This window comes from Nannobrachium achirus (assembly GCF_963921795.1).
Source record: "Nannobrachium achirus genome assembly, chromosome: 8".
Classification (NCBI taxonomy): Eukaryota; Metazoa; Chordata; class Actinopteri; order Myctophiformes; family Myctophidae; genus Nannobrachium; species Nannobrachium achirus.
Genome location: NC_137817.1, coordinates 17,389,312 through 17,404,639, shown reverse-complemented (window position 1 = coordinate 17,404,639; position 15,328 = coordinate 17,389,312). Strand labels below are relative to the sequence as shown.

General features: G+C 40.9%; 1 protein-coding gene across 5 annotated transcripts in view; it reads left to right on the top strand.

Moving 5' to 3' along the window:
- The window catches only part of fli1 (Fli-1 proto-oncogene, ETS transcription factor), a 63,730-nt gene that overhangs the window by 16,482 nt on the left and 31,920 nt on the right, over positions 1 to 15,328 (top strand). For 4 of the 5 annotated variants that reach the window (XM_080732204.1, XM_080732201.1, XM_080732205.1 and 1 more), the window contains 3 exons: positions 1,314 to 1,525; positions 2,861 to 3,015; positions 10,494 to 10,697. In XM_080732204.1, the coding sequence (XP_080588330.1) occupies positions 1,314 to 1,525; positions 2,861 to 3,015; positions 10,494 to 10,697 (571 nt within the window). The remainder of the gene's footprint in view (positions 1 to 1,313; positions 1,526 to 2,860; positions 3,016 to 10,493; positions 10,698 to 15,328) is intronic. The other variant, XM_080732202.1, reaches the window with a different exon arrangement.

Genomic DNA, 15,328 nt, shown 5'->3' with positions numbered 1-15,328 from the left:
AATTCAGTTTTATGGGTAAATTATCAATAGAACAAATGCTGATATATCTCTCCAAAAGGCAGATATTGGCCAATAAGATCAGATACCAATATATCAGTCAGCAGGCGCCAGGATTACATGTAGCAGCCCATTACGGTATATTGTGGGTAGGGGCGTCACAAAGGGGGAAAAGGGGGACTGAGTTACTAGGGCCCAAGGTGGAGGGGCCTTAATTATTTTATACTTTAGCTATTGAAAAATAGCAGATATATAGGCTAACAAAGCGGCACCGAGCCCTCATTGAATCCTTGGACCCAGGGCCCAGTGCGACACCCCTGATTGTGGGTATATTTGAAGTCATGCTAACATCAACAGGAAGTCAGCATTGCTACATAGGCCTGAACACTGTATACACAGACTACTTAGGATGCCAGATTGCGATATGACACGTAACTGCACATAATTGCTGTAAACAAAAAACGCACAAAAGATTGAAGTTTTGAGATCACAGGTTTTTGATTTGTGCCGACAGAGAGACCGAAGCCGCGACCACTGAAGTTTCTGAGTTTTAACTCAATTTTGACTTGCAACCTTTTAAATAGAGCGATGACAATACTGACACCAACCCTTTAACTTGTAGAGGTTATCAGAACGACCATCACTGATGTTATATATCACTGTTGTCTGGTGGAAACCTTGTATGTCCGAAATCGTTCCTTTATTAATATTGTTTTAAAAAGCTTTAAAATAGAGAAAATAGCTGATCTACAAGCTCAGGACGTGCCGCGCTGCGACCCATTATGAGCTTTTAGATCCACAATTCTCCCGTGCGACACTCTTGTGTGACGAAGTAGGGTATCAATTATATCAGAGATATGGAGACACAAGATTTGCACGACAGCAATGATATATTTACTATAGCCTACTTTTTCTGTTAACGGATCCTTTTGCCCAAATCTTTTCCGCCGGTCTCACGCTCACCGCTCTGACCGCTCAGTGGGGCTGTACTGTACTTAACTGTGCAAAAGTACAATTTTGAAGTATTCTTCTTTTACTTAACTTTAGTATTTCCAGTTTGCAATACTTTCACTTTGACTCCACTAAATCTTGGATCCAAATATTTGGATCCAAATATTGTACTTTTACTCCACTACATTTATTTGAAAACTTAGGTTTTAATGTTAACGCTTTAATATTACACCGGATAGACACCCTGGACGAACGGCCAAATGGGCGAACGGATTGGTATTCCTTTTTCTTTTTGTCTTGTCTTCTCCATTTGTGTAGGCCTACAAAATTATAAAAATCCTAAATATTCCCTCTTTGACCTACAGGAGGCGCTATCAGTAGTGAGTGAAGACCAGTCCTTATTTGAGCCTCCATACGCTGCTGCTGCTCCTCTCCCCAAGACAGATATGACTGCGTCTGGAACCCAGGACTACGGACAGACACATAAGATCAACCCTTTACCCCCACAGCAAGAGTGGATCAACCAGCCAGTCCGGGTCAACGTCAAGAGAGAGTATGAGCACATGAACGGATCCAGGTATGGTGTTGTGTTGTTCATCTGAAATATGGATGTTACTATACCAGGGGTTCTCAAACCTTTTTAGGCCGTGGCCCCCCCGAAATAGACATATTTGAACTGGGGACCCCCAACCTGACAAGCACTTGGAATTGTAGGTATTACATTTAATGTGACTCGGTTCCACAGATGAATATTGAGGCGTTGTGAGCATGTAGATCTGCTATAAAACGTTCTTGAAAGTCCTTAAATTGTCACTTTAGAAATGTGCAGATGGTGTTGGTTTGTTTACTATTGAGCTAATCATCTGGGGACCCCACAAAATAATTTGGGGACCCCACTTGGGGTCCCAACCCCAAGTTTGAGAACCACTGAGGTATGGTGTTGTGTTGTTAATCTGAAATATGGATGTTACTATACTACTATGAATGCAGCTGCTATACTGTAGGAGTTGTCATTTGTCATTTACCACAGTGGTTCTCAAACATTTTCATGTCAAGGACCCCCAAAATGTACACATATTAGACCACGGAACCCCACTTGAAAGAGTTTTGTACCAGGGACCCCCCAGAACATTTTTTGAAAAACTTAAAACATAGCAGATGTACCATACTCACAACTTGTTGATTGATTGATTGATAGATTATTTTATTAGACAAAAATGGAGAACAGTATAAGTATAGTCAATACAATGAAATGTAGTACAGTACAAGTACAGTTAAACACCCTGCCTATAAGGAACATCCCAAATAAGACCTTTTACGGTCTTTTTTACATTGGAAGCCCTATGTATTTAATTCATGGACATAATAAATAGCAAGCTGATCTGCTTTTGAATAGCAAATGTATAAATGGATAAAGTGGTTGTTCAAATGATTACTGTATATTAACTACGTTTTAGCCCCCATTTTGAGAACCACTGATTTAGCAGATTCTCTTTACAGTGGATAACTTTTACATTCATCCATTCTGCCTGTAGTGGGAACTGATAGTGTGGGAGGAGTGGCTGACCACAGTTGATCCCTAAATTGTATTGTGACTTCATCTATTCTAAATGAATACAAATCATCTCTAAACCCAAATGGCATCCTAAACACATTAATGTAGTTCTGTGTTTTTTTATTTATTTAACTGATATTTTTTAAAGCAATAATAGGAATGGGACATAAAACTATGATGAAGGGAATACATACAGTACTGTTGTCTGCACTTACAGCTGATTTTATTTTTGAGTCAGTCTATAAGAGGTCTTATAACTAACCATGTGTTTGTGTGTGTGTGTGTGTGTGTGTGTGCGTGCGTGCGTGCGTGCGTGCGTGCGTGCGTGCGTGCGTACATGTGTGTATGTTTATAAAGCAGGGAGTCTCCTGTGGATTGTAGTGTGGGTAAATGCAATAAGCTGGTGGGGGGCAATGACACATCTCAGATGAACTATGGAAACTACATGGATGAAAAGAATGCCCCTCCTCCCAACATGACCACCAACGAGAGGAGAGTCATAGTCCCTGCAGGTAAGCTCCTGCAGCTGCCATGGAAATGTTATTCTAAAACACTTTAGCCACTTAAACCGGTAGTTTTCAACCTTTTTCATATCACGGCCTATTATTTATTGGGCATTTGAGATTTTGAGCCACGGACCACCATTTGATGAGATTTAGCCTCTCAGACCCAAAACCTAAAATCGTTGGGATGAGATTTCTCCCCCCACAATTCCATGCTGTATTGATGTTGGTGTCATAGCAGAGATAACAGGCTAACGTTGATCAAAACAAATCTCTTGACCCAAGATAGCCCACAGAAACAAACGTTCCCCACAGAATATGGATGATGGGGTTCAAGTGGTTAAACACTAAAATCCCTATTTAATACTTTGAATAAAATGGCGGATCTGCAAGTTCACAACACGCCACGTTGTGTTCTCATAGTTTTTGATGTCAGGTTGAAAGTGGTTCAACATGACGTTCCATTTTAGGAAAAGGCTGTGGTTCCTCTCAAAATCATAAAGCATCCGGTCTGTATATTTTATTAACGGCGGCGGTGGCTTAAATGGCTTATTATCCAATCTTTTCTTTGCAATGTTAAAATTAAGAGTAGGTAGGTAGCACTTTCTGTAGAGTAGATCTCAGTCTGTAACAATACTGTGCATTTAAAAAACCAGCGCGTCTGTAAATATCCCTTTACATACTGTATTTGTACAGGTGCAACGTGTTCCCGGCACTTTTCTTCAATACCTTTTTTTTCACTGCTGCTGTATATTCAGACTTTAGGCATTGCTCTCCATTGGTATAAACCTGGAGATGTTGTAAATGTTTTATGACTCCCATTTCTATTTAGCTGGGGCACGGGTGAAAGCTGTTTGTTCCAGTGTTTTAGGTCACCCCAGGGAGCAAATCAAAATGCACGCGGCAAAGACCTGTGTTTGTCTGCACAAGCTCTGCACGTTTTTATCATAGACTCCATGCAGCTGAATCTCACCTACATCACAGAACAATAGTAAAACAGTCAGGGGTGTACGTCGCACCAAATTCTGGGCCATGGGTACTTTAACTATTGAAAAATAGCAGATATACAAGCTCACAGCGCGGCACCGAGTGCCGCGCTGCGAGCTTGTAGATCTGCTCTTTTTGAAAAATCTTCAAAATGTGTGTCATTGAATATTTCAAATCCTTAAGTTTTTTTAAAAAAAACCTATGTTTCTATGTCAGCGGTGCTCAAACCTTTTCATGTCAAGGACCCCCAAAATGATATGTATTTGGCCACGGACCCCCATCTCAAAATATTTTGTTCCAGTGACCCCCACCAGAAGCAAAAATGTTCGCTTAAAAAATACATATATTCAAAGATTTGCACACATTTTTCAACAACCTTTCAAAAATAGCAGATCTACAAGCTCGCAGCACGGCTGTGAGCTTGTATATCTGCTATTTTTCAATAGCTAACGTATAAAATAATTAATGCCCCTCCACCTTGGGCCCTAGTAACTCAGTCCCACTTTTCCCCCTGTGTGACGCCACTTCATCACATAATAATATTAGAACAGTAGAGGCTGAAGGTTGTTTATTTATTTATTTCTCACCAGCTACCCAGGTTCATTTTTCAATACAACACAATTGAACGTGCTCTCTCTAGAAAGAGGACCACGTAATTAATACATTAAAAATCCACTGGTAATTTCTATTTTAAGGACGGCTCAAGTGTTGCTCCTAAACTACTGTGCAAAAGGCCACCCATTAGCCTAACAACTCACCACATACAGCCCATGCCACTCCTTAACCACTAGCGGTGGTGAGCTTCGTGTTTGCTTTCCAGACATGATTTGAACAGCCTCGGGTCAAACAGAATTGTCAGATAGTTTTATATGGCTTGTTTTCGCCTTCTACCACTTTTTCTAGTCACGTGTTCAAATACTGGATTGTGATTGGCTTAAAACAGTAGTAAATGAGGCCACACTCTAAAAACAAAAACTAGGCTCTACTCAATTTTATTGGTGAAACATTTTTACACTCAAAAATATTGAGTAAATATTACTGTTATGAAATCAGGTAGATGATACTCAATTAATTTGAGTAAAAGTAACCAAAACCTTTACGTACTTATTAACAACTAAAATTGAGTACAATGACCTAAAGAAATTGAGTAGATATAATTAAATTATTCAGTCAATGCCACAAAAGACTACAAGTAAATACATTGAAATATTAAGTAGATCTAATTGAATATTAGAGTATGATTTAACAAAACAAATATGTCACATTTACTTTATTCATTTACTTTTATTGATTTAATTCATATAGTACCATTTACCCCTTTCATTTACTTTACCTTTTACTCCAGGAGTACATGATGTCAAATGAATACACATGAAATAATTATGCAGATAATTATGTTTTTAATCAACTAATTTTGACCAGTGTAACACCACATCAAGTATGAACATTCAACATACTTTAGTATGTAAATTACATGCAACAATGCCTGCAAAAACAATATGTTTAAAGATAATGATCAGGAAAGGGGTATCCCTGACACTTTTAAAATTCTGTTTACTAAAGAGCAGTGTGTGTTCACAATACTGTATATAAGTACCTCTAATTGAACTGTGCATACTGTAAGTAAGCAGTCTGTCAAACATTATGCACCATAAGAACAATGAGCCCATCAAATGAACAGTAAGTCATAACCACAAAATACATTAAAGACAGTCAGAGGCCATTTGGCATGAAAGAAAATCACAACTTGGAATATGAAATAATAAATAAGCATTTACAGTAGCTCAACATTTAAACATATTGACTATGCACACGTGTAATGTCTATATGCTAAACTGACCTGTTTGCATTATGACTCGAATGCACCAGAAACAAACACTTTACATTAACTAATTACTATCAGCAACAAATACCATTGCAAAAATGCTGTTTTGACAATAAATCCACTTTCAGTAGGTTATACCCACTTTCTGAGAGCATCTTGCTGAACAGTAGTCGGCAAGCAGACATTTTTTCAGTCTCTGAACTTTGGCTGAAAGGTGTCCAGGATCCAACTCAACTAGTACTTTTTGGAACATCTCAAGACCATATCTGAGGTTCTTGGGGTATCTCAGATTAAAGGCATAGAACAGTCCCAACAGATAGCAGCAGACCCCCAAGATTGTTGAGGGCAGTGATGCCCTTAATCACAATACCTACATCAGTAGGTTCATTCATTGAGTCCTCTTGGTTCTGCAGCAGGTAGATCTTCATCTTAATCATCACCTCCTCTGTCAACTTCTCTTCTACTCTGACAGGTGCACCAGCAGCTTCCTTCCTGCACACATTGTGAAGATAATTGTTTAGAGCTCACTTTCAGGCTAAATGTTACAAGACACACAGACACACATTGAGCAATCCTAGCTGTCTCCACACATGCAGCCCTGGGCATAATCTTGAATCAGTTGGACCAGACATGCAACGGATGCAACAGCCATTCAGCCAATGTCACAACCTCATTCTCTGGACATCACTATGCTGTTCCTTTGCATGTGATGGTCTCATCCACGATGACATTATAACGTCAAAACATTTATTTTACTAACTTGAAAGTCCTTGATCTTGACACTATCTTCTTCCAGATGGTCGATGAGACATCGGATGATGACCTCTCGTGTTCGTTGATTGGGGATTCCTCTCTGCAGAATAGAAAAATAATTATTTGAACAATAAAGAAAAAGTATGACTGCACTTTCATAACTAACATAAACTTTGGCAATACAATTGTTTCCACAACCCAGTTTTAGCAACGGAAGCTGGGAGACTGTCCTTAGTAGCTATTAAGACATACATTTAGAAATGAATAATCAGGAGAGAGAGAGTTGCAGGGGATAAAGATGAGTTTAGCATAAATTAATATAGTAATTATTGTCATTAGCCAGGTGAAATATAATTAAAGCAGTTAGAGTAAATGAAAGTTTCATACCTGAAGTACAATACTCATTTGTGCCCAAACTGCCCTTCTTGGACTGGAACATGGACAGTAGTTTGGGGGTATAGAAGTCCAACATTGCCATACATTTTGGCTCAAGATTCAGTGTGGTGATCATCCTGAACTTTGCACTAACCTGGAAGACAGAGATGAGGGGAAGAGAGTAAAAAAGAAGACATGTAGATAATAATGTAGGCCTATACCTGTGCATTTTATCTTCATTGTACACACCATTGTATGCAGCTGTGCATAGCTTGTAATAAATGCAAAAAGTCACAATGACTAGAGGGCTTGCACATTCCTCTCACTGTAACCTTAACTAGCTGCAAACCTTTGTAAAGAACATAAGTTATACCCAATACATTTGTGTAGCCTATATGCACAAAGATACAGTAAATCTACTTACCAATATTTGCAAACACTCTCCAGGTTTCTTGTTGAAGAAGATGTGTGCTGCTGCTGTTTGTTGACAGAATGTTCCAGTAGAACTTTCCCATGAACCCTTGTGTACAATTTTGAATCTTAGTCATATCTACTCAATTGTTTAAGTTGTTGTGAGAGATGAAAGATTATTAAGTCGGAATGAATAATAATTAAGGGTCTTTTTAAATTGATCCATATAAGTACTCCATACTCAAATATTATGAAGGAAAATTACCAAAACAAATTGAGTATAATTCATGAATAAAATCAGTTGGTCAAATACTAATTTATTCTCATGAAATTAACTCAAATAATATATGTACATCTAACTCAAAAAGAACAGTTGGATTTTTACTCATTTTGTTTGGTGTGACCTACTCAAACAATCACATACATGATATTCAGTGATTTTATTGAGTAAATATAACTTTTTCTAATAGTGCTATTTACTCGGTCACAGAATTCTTTCTTAGAGTGCACAATAGCCGGAATGTGTGAAATGCCCGGATGTACATGCAAATGAGGCACATTTCCAAGATCAATACGCGATGAACGCATCCGGGGACTTCAGGAGGGAGTCGGAACACCTTTCCCCCCACCAACAAATGACGGTCGCAGCGGTCCTATGTTTACTAACGTGCGTACTATCGTCGCCGATTTATTTGGATCCAATGCAATCCGCCAACTTTAAAGCCCCTTTTCTCTGAACCTATGCCTTTCTGGAAGCGAACAGCCTCTATTTACGGCCGGAACGGTGCTTTTAACTGACGTTAGCTTAGCTGTAAGCTAGACGCATGGATTAGTATGGAGTTGGCGCCATCTGTTGGTGAGTAGAAGATGTTGTTTGTGGAACTATCTGCTGTCTCGCGGAAGTTTTATAGGCAATAATGATTGTAACTTAAGATCCTTGCAAGTTACAACTATGTGTTTTCTTTCATGTATACGGGAAAAAGTGGTAGAAAAGCTATTTACCACTCGGGGTCGGACATTATGCTCTCATAATGTCCTGAGTGAGGGTGTTATCGGACTCGGCTGCGCCTCGTCCGATAACACCCTCACTGCGGACATTATGAGAGCATAATGTCCTCTCACTCGGGGTAAATTGCTTACTTCTTAGGTGCCAGATGGATAGGGTTTGCCACATAGAACAATATATTGCGTGTGCCAGGAAGCTTAGACAATCGCAGAAACTTTTTCTTTTCTTTTTAGAAAATAAACTTTGTAGTGTACTTTTACTGTGATTGAAAACGTACGCCGCGGCTCTACCTGAATTGCCCTGTTGCAGTAAACACCAGCCGTCTGTTTTTAACCACACCGTTTAAAGCAAAGAATGACTTCCAACTACTATTTCAGCCCGGTTCTGCTGCTGATATGAAGTGCTGTTTCCAATTTCTACACTTCTGTCCCTGTGCAATCCGTTTGCCGCCATGCTGCTGATTCAAAACCTTCTCAGCTTTCCATCCCCCATCTGCTTCTCCAGACGCGAATCTTTGCAGTTAATAAACCATCGCTGTCAGGGGCGTCACAAGGGGGGGAAAAGTGGGACTGAGTTACTAGGGCCCAAGAATTATTTTATACTTTAGCAGTGCCGCGCTGCGAGCTTGTAGATCTGCTATTTTTTAAAAGTTGTGTGTAAAAAACTATGAATATACTGTATGTATTTTTAAGCGAACATTTGTAAATCAAATCTTGCTTTTGGGGGGTACCTGGGACGAAATATTTTGAGATGGGGGTCCGTGGCCAAATACATATCATTTTGGGGGTCCTTCATATGAAAAGTTTGTGCACCACTATCATAGAAACATAGTTTTTTTTTCTTCAAAAAACCTAAATATTCAAAGACTTGCACAAATTCTCAACATCTTTCAAAAATAGCAGATCTACAAGCTCGCAGATATACTGTATATATATATCCGCTATTTTTCAATAGTTAAAGCACAAAATAATGCCTATGAAGAACATTCATGGGGGGCCCGCAGTGAATCCTTGTACCCAGGCCCCAGAATTTGGTGCGACACCCATGGACGTGAATCTTTGCAGTTAATAAACCATCGCTGTTGGGCTGAAACATCGTATCTCCACATTTCATCTTTCTACGTTTTCTTTTTTTTTTCATGAATTAATGCAGTATTTTATTACATCTTCGTATGTCAGTGTCATGCAGAAAGTAACTAAAACTGTTTAAATTAGCTTCTCCAAGCCAATCACAACGTGTAGTGATGCGACAATGTTGTGCGCTTGTAGATCTGCTATTTGTTCTATTTTAAAATGAATAATTACCACAGTCTCTCTGTGAGTTTTATTAAGTATTAACAAGAATACATATGAATAAATAACTACAATGGAGCCATTAGAACAACAGATTATTATATATTTTTCCATTTCCTGAAATGGACATACAAGGTTTCAACCCGACAGCAGCAAAATCTGGCCTTAGAGTGCCCTTGAGCTGGGAACGTCACATTGAATTGTCGAAACGTCCCGTGTCCAACAATAGAGGACTGTGGTTGCATTGGGAAGCGGGAATCTTGAGAATTGCACCGCTTCTTTCCTTGCTGTTTTCCTCATCATTTTTGTACAAAAAACAGATACACTTCATACGTCGGAGACAGTCGTACATAGCGCCAGCGGTAGGGATGGGACGATATGAAACTTTCATATCACGATTATTGTGACAAAAGAAATCGCGGTTTACGATATTATCACGATAATCAAAATCCATTATATGGGGTGGATCTACAAGCTTGCGACGCGTTGTGAGCTTGTAGATCGGCTATTCTTTGGCAAAGACATTTGATAGAGAGTGAAAAAAGACGTACGTATATTATAAGTACCTTTTACCAATTATTGAGGGTTTAAGTGGTACCGGATATGCAGCTCGGCAAATAAAAGGTGAATTGATCCCAGTGCATGATTGACAGAGGACGATATCACGATGAATCAAATCTCTACGATACGATTATCTTGAGTGTTTTTTTATCACGATAAACGATAATATCCCTTATCGTCCCATCCCTATAGCCAGCGGTATGAACGAGAAGCACAGTAGACGAGACAACATCTCATTCTAACATTATTTGTCCTCCTCCTCCTCTCTCCTCTTCAGACCCGTCCTTGTGGTCACAGGACCACGTGCGCCAGTGGCTGGAGTGGGCCATCAAGGAGTACGGCCTGCTGGAGATCGAAACGGCCATGTTCCAGAACGTGGACGGCAAGGAGCTGTGCAAGATGAGCAAGGATGACTTCCTCAGGCTCACCACCCTGTACAATTCTGAAGTCCTTCTCTCTCATCTCAATTACCTCAGGGAAAGTAAGTAAGAGGCCCACCACAGTAGAATCCAGGAGAGTTAAATGAACACTTTGGGATTTGACTGCGATCGAATACAATTAGCTGAGACGCAATTCATTTCAGTGTCATCGTTGCCACATTATCAATGCACACTTTCTAACATACTCTAAGTCAGGGGTCTTCAACAGGGGGTCCGGGACCCCTAGGGGGTCCTCAGAGTTACAACAGGGGGTCCTCCAAATCTTTGTTTGATAGAAGCTTTTTTTTCTCTTCTTTTCTATCAACCACTTGAACACTGGCGTCCATATTCCGAGAACTTTAGCTAAAAATAGCAGATCTACAAGCTCGCGAGCTTGTAGATCGGCTATTTTCGGCAAAGAGGTTTGGTGTAGAGGAGGAAAAGAGCAGACTAAGTACAGAGTGAAAGGTCAAGTTAATTAAGTGTTGACGGTTCAAGTGGTTAAATATCTGAAATTGACATGAATCCAAAATATATTGAGGATAGTGCTGTCAAACAATGAAACTATATGGAAACTATGAACAGGTTGTGGGGGTCCCTGCTTCATCTCTCTCTCAACTAAGGGGTCTTTGGCCTGAAACCGTTGAAGACCCCTGCTCTATGTTTTTCGTATAATGAAGGTGCAGGAAGGTAAATAAAATAGACATAACATTTACATGTACTCGTGTGGTAGGCAAAAGCAGTTGGTCAACAGGTTAATTATGAGAAACAACCTATTGATAATGATCATAGGAGAAGATATTGACAATAAAACCACAGGTGTCTGCTGTGAAACAGCATACAGTCGGCTTTTATGGCAATGTGCTGCATCGATAGGAAACTGAAGAACCGACATGAGGACAACCTATTAGGGATACCTAACCTACTTAACTGATGGTTGGCCCTGTATGTGTTACAAAACATAGTAGTCTAGTGTTCATAAAAGGAGCTCTGTCTTTTCTTCCTCTGGGTCGTGATAGTTGTGTTGCTCGCAGGCCTGTATTTCTGTCTGCTTTTTTGCACAGAGGTTAGAGTCAACTTTCAGTAAAGACATTAGCCTCTTTTTCTCCCCGGAGTACTTCTCTTACTTTTGGATGCGAAGTGAGGATGAAAAAATGCCAAACCAAGGGAAACAACGCGACACACTGTTTTTTTTCTGTCGCCACAGTATATTCATATTACAGTCAACAAACAATGAAATTGCCCTTACTGGAAACCTGGGCCCACTTTATCCAAAATGGCTACTCAGTATTTTAGCACTGCAGTGGAAACGGTCTGGGGTTCTTTCCCTCTCCAGATAACCATCTATATCCCCCCAACTCCACTTTGCAGTGCCTTATTCCACATAGAGTACAGAAAGATGAAGCCCAGGTGCATTGCCTCAGGAACCATGCCTAGGCCTGTGTGTTCAGAACAGCCCGGGAAGTTTGTGAGTAATTTTACAATAGAAGCAAACAGAATTCAGCCCTGCGTTTCCTCAAAGAGGATTTCTGTGCTGCTTTTTACAGTACATGTTTTAGCTGGACAGATCACATACTGACAAAGGCCGAAACCTTTGTCATGTAAGGCATATGGAGAAATAAAAAAAGAATAGATTTTTTTTTTTCATTTCAGAGTGCGACCCTTCGCTTGTTATTGTTAGCCGGAGAGATGAAGTCATAACGAAAAAGATCTCTTGGTAGATATGCAAAATAAATGTAAGTTAAAGCATGATATCTGAAGAGAAGATTACTTCAAGTGTGGTCAATAGTAGGGTATTATTAGTAGGCCTACTATTATAGTATAGGGTAGCCTAAATAATAATAGTAAAAAAAAAACACCAAGGGTTAATACTCACACATCATTGAACACGCAGATGTTCAATTCGAGAAATAAAAACGTCAAAATTGTAGTTGTGTTATTAAACCCAAATCGGCGCTAATACTGTAAATAGCCGCGTCTGGAAGGCAGACAAAACAGTGAATGACCTCACCCTCCGTTTTTTCACTTTGCAATCATTCGTGTCTGTTAGACTGCGGTCGGTGCTATCGCGGTATGTCAGGGGAACGGCAAGACCGCTGCTGCGGCTGCAAAAAAAAGTATCATGACACCGACTTTGGGTGGAGTAACCTATGGCTCGACTAAATTTAACATTACTCCTCCAAGGAGAGAGAGGGAGGAAAAAAGAAGAATTGCGATGGGCCTCGGTTGTGATGTAATGGGAACTGTATTTTGCGGGTGTCAACAGTTTTCTCTGTGCGTGGCTAGTCTGGGCAGAGAGGGATGCTTGTCGTGAGCACAGGGGCGTCACAAGGGGTAGGAAAGTGGGACTGAGTTACCGGGGCCCAAGGTGGAGAGGGGCCCTAATAACTTTATCTATTGAAAAATAGCAGATATACAAGCTCACAGCGCGGCACCGAGTGCCGCGCTGCGAGCTTGTAGATCTGCTATTTTTGAAAAGTTGTAAAAATCTTTGAACATATATGTTTTTTAAGCGAACATTTCTAACTAAAACTTTGCTTCTGGGGGTCCCTGGAACTAAATATTTTGAGATCGGGGTCCGTGGCCAAATACATATCATCTTAGGGGGTCCTTGACATAGGTTTCTTGCACACATTTTCACCATTTTTCAAAAATAGCAGATATGCAAGCTCGCAGCGCGGCACTCGGTGCCGCGCTGTGAGCTTGTATATCTGCTATTTTTCAATAGTTAACATTCATGGGGGGCCCGCAGTGAATCCTTGTACCCGGGGCCCAGAATTTGGTGTGACGCCCCTGTCGTGAGCATAACGGCCTCATTGTGTGCACAGGGCCGCGCAGCGAGCGGGTGGATCTGTGTGTCTGACCGCCGCTGGCCACAACGCTCTGCCAAGGCAGTTTTCATTATGGCCGCTGGTGAGCCAGCGGGACTTATAGCTTATCGTCGCTGTCGGGTGGAAACCTCGCATGTCAAAAACTACTTGCTTTTAAGGAAAAGGAGGAAAGAAATAACCCGTGTTTCAATGTCGAACCAATGTAGTTGTTATTTAGTCCAGGGGTTCTCAAAACCTTTTTAGGCCGTGACCCCCCAAAATAAACACATTATTTGAACTGGGGACCCTCACCCTGACAAGCACTTGGAAATGTGGGTATTACATTTAATGTGACTCGGTTCCACAGATAAATATTGTGAGGCGTTGTGAGCATGTAGATTGGCTATTTTCACACAATGTTAGCCTCTTGCTTACTTAATATTTGACAGTTTGGCCAGTTTGGTATTAAAACAGTCTTGAAAGTCCTTAAATTGTCACCCTTTATACACTTACACTGTGTGTTGGTTTGTTTACCATTGAGTGAGGGAAAAAAATGTCATTAAGCTAATCATATGGGGACCCCACAAAATAATTTGGGGGACCCCACTTGGGGTCCCGACCCCAAGTTTGAGAACCACTGATTTAGTCAAAAGCTCTTTTCATTGGTTCAAAATGTGTAAATCCCACAGACACGCTTAGCCACTTACACTTTGACTTGCATGACTTGTAATAGCAAAAAAATAGCAGTTCTACAAGCTCACTATTTTCACTACTACTACTTCTTTTGTGTGACAAAGTAGTATGCGGAAGTAGAGAATTAATCGACCATTCGACCATTTGTAATATGGAGTTACGAGCTTTCTGCCCGACGGTGGCGTTTTGCGGTGCGCACGCTGTGCCCCATCGCCGCTCCTTTTTTTGATTTAGACCCTTGTGTGTTTTGGAGACAGAAGAGATATCTTGGGAATCCTCTCCGCTCGCCAATCAAAATTACTTTGGACTCGTTCCCAACGGCAAAAAAAAAAAAGACAAATCCTCCAGTCCCGTGTCTGGACTGGGCCTGGCGACCGGTTTCAGGCGGCTCTCCGGCGAAAACGGAGCGATGTCTGAAAGCGTGCACGTATTATTGACACTGAGCGCCCGAGGGCCGAGAGGAACTATGTTAGTAAAGGCACGTCCGTGGAAGACAGAGGGCGGAGGAGAGGCAGCGAGAGAGAGGAGAGCAGTTCAGGGTTTATGCCGACCCTGCAGGCCTGATGATTTGGGAGCCGAAGCTGTTTCTCTCTTTCTTAACCCCGAAGCACAAACAAACACAATCATGCAGAGCAGCTCCGGCTCACAAAAAAAGACCGCCGGCTTCACTCACAACAGCTGGAGAGAGGCTGTGTTTCCAGTAAGGTACAGAGAGTGGAATATGCAAGAGATAGACAGAGAGAGAGAGAGAAAACTAAGAACCTAAAGCAGGGGTCTTCAACGTTTTCAGGCCAAGGACCCCTTAGCTGAGCGAGAGATGAAGCAGGGACCCCCACTGCGTATTGCATAAAGTTGTGTTGCATGTTAAAAATGTTTAATAGATTTCTCAGACAGCTTAGACTAGACTTGTTTGACAGCACTATCATCAGTGTAGGTTGTTGGACTATTATGTGTATTTTTGGAGCTGTGTGAAACACAGGCTCCCTATACGTGGCTGTGTGGGTCTGTCTGTGTGTGTGTGTGTCTGTCTGTCTGTGTGTATGTAGCCTGAACTTCCTAAACTTCGGCACGCCACTAGTCCCACAGTTTTTGCACCACACACTCGCGCCATATGTCAAATTGACCGGCTTCATCGGGAATCGTGTGCTATTACTTTTCTAAGAGAAAAGTTGTATCGTTTAATTGATAAT